Source organism: Diachasma alloeum, unplaced genomic scaffold (genome assembly GCF_001412515.2).
Source record: "Diachasma alloeum isolate Michigan unplaced genomic scaffold, Dall2.0 Dall_scaffold_00279, whole genome shotgun sequence".
Taxonomy (NCBI): domain Eukaryota; kingdom Metazoa; phylum Arthropoda; class Insecta; order Hymenoptera; family Braconidae; genus Diachasma; species Diachasma alloeum.
Window position 1 is genome coordinate 1,088,319 of NW_021680418.1, and position 12,020 is coordinate 1,100,338.

The 12,020-nt window shown below is 33.3% G+C and overlaps 3 protein-coding genes across 19 annotated transcripts in view; 2 read left to right on the forward strand and 1 right to left on the reverse strand.

Annotated features, from left to right (window-relative positions):
* The window catches only part of LOC107038207 (serine/threonine-protein kinase MARK2), a 54,164-nt gene extending 46,824 nt beyond the window's left edge, over positions 1-7,340 (forward strand). For 11 of the 16 annotated variants that reach the window (XM_015257150.1, XM_015257155.1, XM_015257159.1 and 8 more), the window contains 3 exons: positions 3,787-3,828; positions 5,031-5,142; positions 5,905-7,340. In XM_015257150.1, the coding sequence (XP_015112636.1) occupies positions 3,787-3,828; positions 5,031-5,142; positions 5,905-6,123 (373 nt within the window). In that variant the 3' untranslated portion in view covers positions 6,124-7,340. Of the gene's footprint in view, positions 1-946; positions 2,891-3,786; positions 3,829-5,030; positions 5,143-5,881 lie in introns of those variants that run through there. The other 5 variants (XM_015257157.1, XM_015257169.1, XM_015257161.1 and 2 more) reach the window with 3 other exon arrangements.
* The window catches only part of LOC107038211 (tigger transposable element-derived protein 2), a 41,299-nt gene continuing 32,668 nt past the window's right edge, over positions 3,390-12,020 (reverse strand). The window contains exon 4 of one of the 2 annotated variants that reach the window (XM_015257175.2): positions 3,390-4,017. The gene's annotated coding sequence lies outside the window, so the exon portion shown is untranslated. Of the gene's footprint in view, positions 4,018-5,253; positions 5,302-12,020 lie in introns of those variants that run through there. The other variant, XM_015257176.1, reaches the window with a different exon arrangement.
* Positions 11,057-11,669, forward strand: LOC107038214 (bis(5'-nucleosyl)-tetraphosphatase [asymmetrical]). Its single transcript, XM_015257183.2, has 2 exons — positions 11,057-11,220; positions 11,283-11,669. Exons 1-2 carry the CDS (start codon positions 11,076-11,078, stop codon positions 11,597-11,599), a joined length of 462 nt encoding a protein of 153 aa, XP_015112669.1. The 5' UTR covers positions 11,057-11,075; the 3' UTR covers positions 11,600-11,669.

Below are 12,020 nucleotides of genomic sequence, written 5' to 3' on the forward strand. Positions count from 1 at the left end.
CCACTTTTCACACCTCAAGTCACACGCCCAAACAATTGAAGATAAAGATAGACTAAAAATATTATTTTTTTATGGCAAAAAAATTATCTTTGACACTTCGGAATTCTAATTGAACCAGCTAATCCTCAATTAGCTCTGCAGTAGTGATATTACTCTTTCATAGAAACTCTAGACGACTTCGCCAGCGTATGGGTTTCTACTAAGGCCCGGATGGACTGTCTTTCGAACATTATCTCAATTGTTTTTCCATCTTCATAATCTAAAATATATCACAATTTCCATTGGATTTTACATCACGTAGGTGTCCCCAAAAAATTTTATTTAATATAAAATGTTTAAAACAAAAATAAACAATACAAGATACGTTACATAAATCATAGAACGCCTATTGCCATAAAAATGAATTAGGTGTAATCTCATCGGTCAGATCGTCAAACATTTCCAATTAATGGTGAATTAAAATTTTTATTAATATGGATCTGTAAATTTTCTATTAAGTAAATAATTGATAATTTATCATCGCAACTGATCTGACAGGCATTGGCTACTGAGTCAAATGACGACTGAACAGCCATTAGATACTGTAAATTATTAATTTGCAATTTCTTCCCTATTGGGTTTATTTCTCAATATTATTCAAAAACGCTCTTTGAAAATATTAATTTTTTTCAAGGTTTTTTGATTGTACAATCATAATTTTTGAGGACTCCAGGGCTATGTAAAACTGATTGGCAATTGAAGAACATTTCAGACTACCAAAATAAAAAAAACAACCAAGATCACGTTCGAAGGATAATACAGGCGGGCCTTGATTCGAAAAACCTTCGACTAATTGACGTTAGTTAAAGAAAAAAAAGATCATGAATCACAAAATTTATCCTCTTAAATATATTTAAAAAGATCAATATTATCGGTATGTCATTATAATCGTCCCGTGCATCAACAGGTTTTCTAAGTGAAAAGGTGGACGATGAGTTCGCCATGTTTTCTTCACGGTGAAACGAGTTTGCGAGTTGTATCAAGCCTGGGGGCTCTCACGCATCGGCAATTACAATTGCCAAAAAGCGAAACAAATAATTAAACAGAAATTCACAATAAGAAGGAAAAGAAGGAAAAAATATAGTTAATAAATGATGAAGTACGAATAGAAGTGTATAATTATTTTTTCACTAATGACAGAAGATGGAAAGAAAGAAGAGAAGAATTAAAAAATTTCAATTAGAATTTAATGAGACAGGGGAAAGCATTAACTCACGTGGGGGTACTTGTTATGTATTATAAATAAAATGAAAAGGAGATAAAAAAATGAAACAAATTGGCCAATGATCGGCATCAATCCGTGATTAATTTATATTCAATCAAAGAATCAAATACTCAATTGACAATTTCTCAAACGATTTTAAAATTGAGTTTTTTTAGGTGTAATTAAGTATTATTAGCAAAAAAAATGAAGTATCTTTGATTCTTCGGAGGAAAGTGGAAATTCAGTTATGCGTTTAAGAGAGAAAAATCAATTCAAAATAAAATGAGGTTCAGGCTGTTTTTTTTAATTTCTTTGCATTCTCATTAGGTTTGACTGTGATCTCAATATTCTCTGCGTGAAACCCGAATATAATGTTCAATTATTATTTTCTTCTTTTTTCCTTTTCGCTTCAATCGAATTTAGCTCCGTTATTATTTCCCTTTCTGTCGTATCATTAATCACTTTTGATTTTATTTCATTATGTACAATGACTACAGAATGCATTTTTAGGGATAATGGAAAAGTAATGAGAGAATAGTTAAGTTCCTAAAAGAAAATAGAATTGAGTCGCCGAAGATGAACATGATTTCGTATTATTGATAATTAAACAGCTTGTTCGTCAGACTTTCCAACAATTTTTTTTTTCAATAATCAAATATACATGAAATATATTCGGGATGCATTGGCTCTTATCAAATAACCGAGATTGTACAAAACTACGAATCAATATGCATTTTTTTTGTCCACAAGAATCATTAAATTGGAAAAAAACAATATCATATAAAAAATTTACTCCATTCAGTCGCAATTGTGTATCTGAATTCAATGAACGATTCCCGACAATCGACTAAGAATGACGAAAAAAAAAGAATTAGTAGATGGGAAATGAAAAATCAGCTTAATTGCGCGTAGAATCGTGGCTTTTTTATCCAATCATTGTTACTGCTCTTGTGTGATTCAACGCAATGCAAATAATGAGTGATACATCATTGTCATTGTTCTTCATAAAGAGAGATCCGTTAAACGCTTTATTCATGATAAATTTTAAAAAGAATAATGCAACTCGTGGCTGGAAAGTCATATTTTATTTCAGTTTATCTCGTACCATTCGATTTATTAGCGTGAATCCCCAATAAGGTCACAATGATGAAAAATAGTTAATTATTATCAATAGTTGAATGTAATTTCGCCGAGTGGCTTCGAATAAAGAACATGACTTTGCATAGCATCAACACTTTTGGATTAAGCCACGCTATCAGTTAACATTTTTTTAAAATAATTTTTTGTATTTTTTTTGTGATTTTTTTCTTCTATTCAATGTTGTCCAGTAGCATGCATAAAGACCGGTAATCGTTTTACTATGGAAAAAAAAATTGCATGAATGACTGTAGAAAATTGTAAAGCGATGAAGTATTGAGAGAGATAATCAATCTGAGTAAGTGGGTAACACTCTTGCAATGAGAAAAATAAAATGAGTGAAAGAGAAAAAATGACAAAAAATTACCCGTGGCCAACTGGTAAGTCGGTGTGTCGCAGTGATACGAACATGAAGTAACATTTGGTGAAAGAGAGAGCGAGAGATATTAATTAATGAATTAGAACACTACAATATTATATAAGTAATTAATAGCAAACATTTATATTAATGATATATAAATATGAACTTTATTATGCCTGTATTTGTACCGTTTACTGCGCTCCAAACCATGTTGCCCATCTCACCCCACTATCTAAGAATTTATGAATAATTAATTAGACATTATTTTTTTTTTCTCGAGAGTCATTTACAATTAATCATTCGGTTCAATCATTTTCGGATGATTTGTATTTATAACGAAAATTGAAATTTTTTTTGTCAACGATTGAATCAATTATTGATATTAGGTGATCATTACGTGGAGAACAGTAAATGGAATAGCTAAATTGAAGAGAACGAAAAGAGGAATAAATTGCAGGATAGAATTTATTATTTAATAATTTTAAGAAGCAATAATAGTAATAATTTCATATTAATAAATATTTTAAAAAATGTCTTGTAAATGTTGTATCGATTTATTTATTACAAAACCTTTATCGAAGAAGGATAAACACATGTTACATAATTAATATAATGCAATCATGTATTTTCACAATGCATGCGTGTAATCACTGTGTTAATTTTTACATATGCATTTTTTTTTTTTTTGCAAATACGTGGATTGGTTCATTTTGTAACAAGTCTTTGCAATTGGAGCCGATGTAATGACGTGATTATTTTCTTCCATTGCAATTTTCGATGGTTGTTTGATTGGGAAAATTGTTTATTTACGAGCACCTGCCAGTGGGTGTCATTGCTAACTTTGTGAAGACGATGAGATGGTGATTGGGTAATTGCATTTTCTTTGATAGGTTTTTCATTGTCAGCCACTTCACATTCGACTCGCAAATGGCAACACACTGGTGATGGTCGTACGAAAGTAGATGAAAAAAATAGGGAAAAACAAACATTTCTACCAAATTCTTTTTAGTGTCCGTTAGCAATTGCGTTTGTTTTGTTATTTCAGCCCCATGGACCCATCCGTACCCCCCAAGCACCCAGTAGTGAGGTACGTTGCATACCTTTTCATTTCATTCAATCATGTTTATTTGTGGATTATTATTCGCGCAGAGAAGTAGTCAAGGTCGAGGGGTCAGTTGAATAATTTTAGGCACAACAGATGATTTTGTCAATTGTTCGGAAACAGCTTGGTTCAGGATAAAAGTGATGAGATATTTTTTCTTGTCAATGGAGTCATCTGCAAAAAATGTAAATTTACACAGAAAAAAATTATTTTGACCAAATATCCATTTTCTTGAGAGAAATATTTATTTTTTCAAATCCTCATTAGGTTTCTATTATGTTAATTATATTGGTCTCAAGTAAATGAATAATTGGCAAAAATAATTTTCATTTTAAACTTTTGACTCGCCTAAGACTGATCACTTCTCTACTGGCTTAAATTTTTTTCCAACTCGATTGAATTCATTGCCTCCACTAGTTTTCATTGTTAGCTGTTTTTTTGTTAATTTTTATTAATTCAATTACTTGTTTTCCAGTTTCAAATTCATTTCCTTGTTTCATCACTGACGCATGCACTGCAGCGATATTTAACCGAATTGACTAGCATAGAAAACAATTAGTCAACTGATGAATTATCCAATTGACATTGTTATTTGAGGAATGCGTAGTCCATTTAGCTTTGAGAATCAACTAATTGCATGCCAGGCATGTACGTTAGTCAGACAGTGCTCGGTTACATGTTTATTCCGATTGAATGACATAAGATAACAATAATTTGTTTGCTTGGCAATGTATTAGAAGTGTTCTGAGAAATCAATTTTTGAATTCCGTTTCTTGCAAATATCTTCAAAATAAAGCGGTTTAGGCAAATTCTTCGGGAAATTTTCTCGGAAGGAAATGCCATGGACTTGAAAAAAAATCGTGATATCTTCCTCGGAATCCCCCAATTTCGCAGATATTTGTAAAAGAATGTTTATAAAACTTCTGGACTTATCGTCTATTCTTCATCCTTTCGAAGAATTAGTATTACCATTAGTGGGAGAGTAATTAAAGTAACGAAATTGACACTGAAAAACTTCAGGACAAGCTAGTGATAGTCCCAATTAGGAATAAACACGGAGAAATCAATAGAAGTGAAAATAATCGCCCTTGAAAATTAAATAAAACTCTCATTGCCATTTCCTCTTAGTTCTTAAGCTACCTTAGAATCGATAAAAAGTGCAGACTTAAGATATATTTTTGTTGCAGTGGTGCAACCACTAATGACGAGCAAGTCAAGCCTCGTAGCTTGCGTTTCACATGGAGCATGAGGACAACGAGTAGTCGAGATCCGAATGAAATTATGTCCGAAATACGTAAGGTAAACTAAGAAATATCCTCTCAAAAAAAAAATTGTCAAAAATCCAGTTGAAGAGAAACCCTAATGAGATGATGAAACGAAATGACTCGATTTTGCTCCGAGATGAACCCTCAGATAGAAAAGTTTGCATGGAGAGCTTTTAGTGGTCCTGATTTTCCCCTGAAAAGGTTTCTCATGCAAATGACTGGACTGGATCGCCTCAATATTTTCAGGATTAAGCGTAGAGAGAAAACTCAGGAGAATTTTCTCAGCTGCGAATTGGAAAAGTGTAAAATAAAATTTCCAGATTCTGCACGTCTTATCAAGTCCCAAATCATCTCAATGATGATGAATTGTAGGTGTCCGGTAACTCAGGGGCAAATGGCGCTCAAATGAATGCTCTGGTGTTCAACTACAAAAGTAGAAAAGCATTTTACTGGAGAAAAAAAATAGCCAATTACTTGCATATCCTTAATAGCGAATCGTTGAAATGTAATTTTCGTTGGATGGGAATTAGAGACGCAAAATGACGGTAATCTTTGACATGCCTCAGCCGTAAATTTACCGCTTTACCAAACGGTAGACGATAGACGATAATTGCATGGGTATTTCGCAATGTTATCCATTTCGTTTTATTACTCCGATGCAGGATCGACGCGATTCATCTCGTTTCACCAACCCTCCCCATCCCTAAAAAAGCCAAAATATCAACGGCATCGCCACAACAGAAGAGTTGAAAATTCACTCAAGTTTAAAAAAGCCGAATTAATTGTTTTTACGCAGGTGCTGGATGCTAATAAATGCCAGTACGAGCAGCGCGAGCGTTTTCTTCTGTTATGTGCACACGGTGATGCAGCCACAGACAGTCAAGTACAGTGGGAAATTGAAGTCTGTAAACTGCCCCGTTTATCCTTGAATGGCGTCAGATTCAAACGCATACTTGGTACATCAATAGGATTCAAGAATATTGCAAGTAAAATTGCTAACGAGCTCAAACTGTGACTGCCGGCTGCTGGTGGACTCGCCACTAATGTTAATCCATAACCCAGACGTGATTGCAGTCACAATGTGGCTGATTATTACGTTGACACATCCTCATTTTTTGATTGGGATTCAGACAGTGATTCGGAGGAGACACGTGAAGTATTCGTTTGAAATAGTTTCCTCAATCGTTATGAAAATTTGTTGATTATCCCAATCGAGAAATTAACGGAGAAATCTATCAAGTATCTTCTATATCGATCGTGTAGTCTTCACTGGAATTCGAAGATGTTGACAATTTTTACAATCACAGAGAAATCAGTGGAATGAACGAAAAAATGGAGGGAAAATTCCTCGTCCTGTGATCTAAAAACTCGTCCATGATTCTAATCCCTTCAATGCCTTTCTCTCCACCCCTTATCTTAATTTTTAACTCCCCTCCAACTCCTCAATGTGCCAAAAACACTTGGGCCACGTTTAACGATGAAAACAAGAGAAAATATTCGGGGGATTCTAATGAATCAGAAGACAAATCAACTCAAACGTAATCGCGAGTTCGGCATCAATTTCTTCGAATGATATCCACTGTGTAGGAATTCTACAATTACGATTACTAGAGTAAATAGAAATACGAAAATTTCTCCCCGAGTGAATTCAGTAGTCAATTTTTTTTCCGCAATTCTATCAGGATTCAATGAAAATGTGAGAATTCATAAAATTTGTAATAAATAGCGAAGCAGAGAAGAGAAGAGAACAGTGCAGAAAATTTTCTTGTACCTGTTGAAGACACGTACATTAAATGCGCATAAATAACTGACAAAAATTAAACAATCAGAATAATGCCAGGGAAGTGAAGGACAATGGTTTTGTTTTTTCTTCAAAACCTGTGGCACAAATACTATTAGTTACTTGGTTATTTTTTAGAGGAATGAAAGCTTCATCAGTCTCTCATGCCGGTCAATCAATCTGTCAATAAGCAATTGCCTACATCATCTGTCAGTTGATTACAAATGAGTAGAAGCAAACTAATTAATAAGTAGAACATTAATATACTTGGATCGTTGCAAGCTGTGTGGTACGGAGTACACAAATCCCTGATCATGTAATAAGTTTTTTCGATTTAGTTTTTCGATAGTTAATCAATTGTATTATTGTCAAGTAATTATTATTTGTTATTGATATATTTTGATCGTCCGTGAGGGATACGAGGATCAATAAATTGAATGTATTAGGTGGTATTCGATCGTACAATTTCTGTATTTCGTCCAAAATGTGAATACTATCATTGATGAGTCTATACTTTGTTCTTTGTGGGAGAAGAAAATAGGCTTTTCACTCTAACTCTTGAATATTAAATTCGGTCACTGAAAAACAATCACGAAATTGGGATCTGGATATTTCTCATTGACCAAGACATTTGATAATTTTAGGTTTTCTAATTGGCTCTCTGGAAGTATTAGGTTTAGCAAGAAATATCCAAAGAACTGCTGATATTTTCCTCCAAACCTTTTCCTTTCGATGATAGTTTGCATACAATTACCCCCAAATATCAATTTTTATCAGGTGCTTTTTGCGGTTCGATGGACACATATATATTTTTTTTATAAAATGAGATGAAGGAAAAGTTGCGTGTGGTTGTATAATTTCTGGGGCTTGCCAAAGATCTATAGTTGTATATAATATAAAGGTACTAAATTATAAATGGAATAAGCCTCATGTGTCGATTTTCCTTTCGGATAGAAAATATAGGGGATGATAATATGCACCGCAAAAAGGGTAAATGAAATTAAATGCATCATTGGTGAGGTTTTTGTATCTGCCTAAGTGTTGAAATACACAATTACCATCGATCTTGAGGAATTAGGCGATATTGATAATTTCGGTGGCAAAGTGGTGAAACACAACAGATGAGTCAGAGAATTTCATGTAGATTATTTTGCAAAATATCTCAGAGACTGGGGGGTTTCAAGATGACCATCTTGAAACCTTTTTTTGTAGTTAATAAAAGTCTTTTCAAAAAAAGGTCTCACGATACTTTATTTCACATCGCTTCTCAGTCACAAGAAATTCTTTAAAATGATCTACATTTTATGATCTCATCTCATTCGACCACTTTTCTACTCATTTCTTTAATTGAAACAATCACTAAATCAACTCTCCATAGTGGAGGAGAGGGGGCAAAGTGAAACACAAAAACGACTATTTGACGAAATTCAAGCAAAAACAAATTTTTTTATTGGGAGTACTGATGAGGATAATAATTTTCTATTTTGAAAAAATCACTGACATTCGAAACCCCGATATAGCCTCGATTTCTTTTTTCATCGAATTGGCTACCCTTGGGTTTTTTCATTTTACTGAATGGAAATATATTATTCTGATCAGTACTTTCGATAATAAAAAAAGTTAATAAACAGAAGTTGATAAAAAACTTTTTTTTTTGCTTGAATTGCTTCAAACAGTCAACATTTCGCTCCACTCTCCCCCATCTAACACATCAGAAATTCGGGAACGGGTGCCCTAACGGGCACACCAATCTAAATATCTTGCTACGATCAATGCCCAAGCAATCTTCGAAAAATCATCAACTAAAAAATCAACTGAACCATGAAAAAACACAACTAAAAATCTAAACTGTACCGACTTTTCATTGACCTCCAAAAGTGGTACACAAAAATGCTGCAACTTGTTAAACGACTGATAGGAACTAAGTATCGACGGTAGCAGTCTCATTTTTTTAATTCATAAATGAAGAAAAAAATCACAAATTAACATAATTTAACGATTACGCGAGGCAAATGAATGCAACTGTTCAGAAATTGACAGACAAATTGAGAAATGCAGAAAGCCATTCGAAGAGAAACGAAAGAAGAAAGCGAAACATTGGCAAACGGGACTTATTGTTTTCTTAACTATATAACAAACAAATATGTACAGTTTTTCATCAAACACTCAATTATTTTAATGAACAATTAATTAAAAACGAAAGACATCAAGACCACACATCCGAAGGCCCATGTAATATAAAGGAAACCCAAGGTTTCACGAAATCATTTCATCAGTTCACAATAAGAAGTTGATTCGTCTTCAATAAAAATCTATAATAATTTTACTCATCATTACTAAATTAATCATTGTCCATAATATCATTGTTTTATTATAGATTCAAATGTCGCAAATGATAAGTAAACGACAGACATGATGATTTCACTGACTTTCCTTTTGCTAATGCTATTGACATTACGTTAAGTACAATATTGATGCGTAAATAAATAAATAACGATTGTAATATTATATAAAAAAAAAACAAAACAAAAGTATGAAACAGAACATGCAGTCGGAATGAATAAGCCGAAATTAATTGACGATAAAGGGGGAAATAAGTGAATCGATTGCATATAAATATATAAATATGAATATATATCTAATCATAGTAATTACTACTGTTAGACAATTTAATTAATAAGGAACATCCCTCTTAGTGATTAATGGTGAAATCCCCTTTAACACGCTAAGTAATTGTACTCTGTAATTCTATACATACACGAAGAAAATGATAAATGATTAAATGAAAATCACACTGCTCCCGCTTGCTTGGTAAATGAGGTAAATGAAAAATTAGGATGAAACAAATTTATGTAAATTCGATAAATTAATACTTAAATGCGTTTAATGTTTAAGGACACTGATCCATATAGGGGAATTCATTTTGAGGAAAATGGGATGAAACAATTAATTTATTTTGTTGCAGAGTGGTAAAACGTCATAAGTCGAATTGACGTTTTTTTAACTCGAAGTTATTCCAACACTGACTATAGGGGAAATATCAAAGACCATTTTTCCTTTGAGGAAATCTTCAACAGAAAATTTTTTGCAAAACACTTTTTTTCTAAAATCACTCACTATCGGAGTGTTTCCACGGTCAATGAGATGAAAAATCAAATGTCAATGTTTCACCACTCCGCAGAATTTAGGGAACCCCATTGGCTGAACGGACACGACTACAGAAATTGAATTCTAAAACAATTATTGAAAATGAACAGCAAGGCGAGGTTTTATCTGCATCTCCTGTGAGTCTATCTCATAATTTTCTAATGAGGTACTATAACCCTCTTCAACATGAAAGATAAAGTTTATTCATTTTTTTAAGATTACATTTACAAAATTTCATTGATGAACAAATTTTACATTCATACAAACACACACTACATACATGCACTCCAGTCTGTAGATAGGTACATACAAGCTTTGCTAAGTGTTTTCTGGTGATCGGTATATAGCCAACAATGTAGTAAGAAAGAAAAAAAACAAGAAAAAAAACATTTATAATAAAATTTTAATGAGTATTGCTTTTTAAATCCTCATGACATATTTCTCGAAAGTGATGTTGGAAGAGTTTTTCAGAGGTGAGTATAGAATTTTTATTGGGCTGTAGATGCTGGAATGAATCCGGCAGAAAAAATGCAAAAGTTTGCGAAAAATTAGCGTTAAACAAGATGAACGGATATTTTTTCCCTAAAATGACTCATTTTGCAGTGGAATGGATAATTAATAAACATTCCGCATTTGAATTGAAGTGATTTCACTTGTAAAGTGGAAATCACTACTTCAACGAGAAAATTCTGTCATGGTGTGATAAAATAAGGTAGGTCTGAAAGTTTCATACACATTTTGGGAATAGCTCTGAAAATGTTCGGAAAAATACTTTTCGCAATTAATTAAAATTGTTTACAATAGGCTTTGAATTTCATTTGAATGAAAATAATGAAAGTTCCTATTCCAATAATTAATTATCCACTGCCCAAATATTATTTATCTATAGTATTGACAAAACAATTCACTTTTAACAATGTACTTTCTTCAATCGGCTAATCGCTTCAACTAAACTAAATTCTATTCGTAAATTTATTCGTCCAGAAATTGACCTGTTTACCCTAGGAGTGATGAGTTCGGCCGCAACCAAAGCGCTCCGAATGCCGGAGATAACAGACCTAAACTTGATTGTCAACATGGCAACACGTGCGTGTGGCTTCGTGATATTCCGACGCTTTAAAGGACCAATCGAGTATTTATTAATGCAAACATCGTATGGGCAACATCACTGGACTCCTCCAAAAGGTTAAAACAATAATCTTTAATTATCACGTTTTCAACTCGAGTGTCTCATCAACATTTTGCAGGACACGTTGACGAGGGTGAGAGTGACATGGAGACTGCTTTACGAGAAACTGAGGAGGAAGCAGGCTTAAAGAGAGAGGATTTAAGGATTTTTGAAGATGCAAAAGCAGAGTTGAGGTACAATGTCAAAGGAAAACCCAAAGACGTTATTTATTGGTTAGCTGAGCTCATTAAGGAGGAACGTGACGCTCGCTTATCAAGTGAGCACCAAGACTTTGCGTGGCTTACGCTTGATGAGGCCTGCAAGCTCTCCGGCTACGAGGACATGCAGAAAATACTACGTAAATTCGATAAATACATTGCTGAGAATCTTCAGTAGGTTTTCAACTCGTTGAGAAATCGATTGATTGGATGTATGATTGTCATAAATGGGAAATATTGTATAGCAATGTTTGTTTTGATTTTTTGACAAGCACATGGAATTCCATGGACTAGTGTTGGCAGACTTGTTTCATAGAATTCTTGGAAGACAAGACGCATGCGTGGGTATTTAAAGCGCTATTGCCAAGTTTAAATTTCAGAATCATAAGTGCGGAGTGTAAATCCCCGAAGAGGCACATTGAATTTTAAAGAACAGGCTTTCCGATACTATTTTCAATTCCAAAAATTAATACCGTGCTCAATTTTTCCTAAAATTTCAGAAAATCTTGTCATTGAAAAATCATGAAATTTTGCACTGCACAGTTTCCGCGATATTAAACTCTAAAAAATGGAATTTCGTGAAAGCAGTTCTTATTTGA

Coding starts and splice junctions, on each gene's coding strand:
- LOC107038214 (XM_015257183.2), top strand. CDS start 11,076: ATGCCGGAGATAACAGACCTAAACTTGATTGTCAACATGGCAACACGT. Junction 11,221..11,282: donor TCACTGGACTCCTCCAAAAG/GTTAAAACAATA, acceptor AACATTTTGCAG/GACACGTTGACGAGGGTGAG.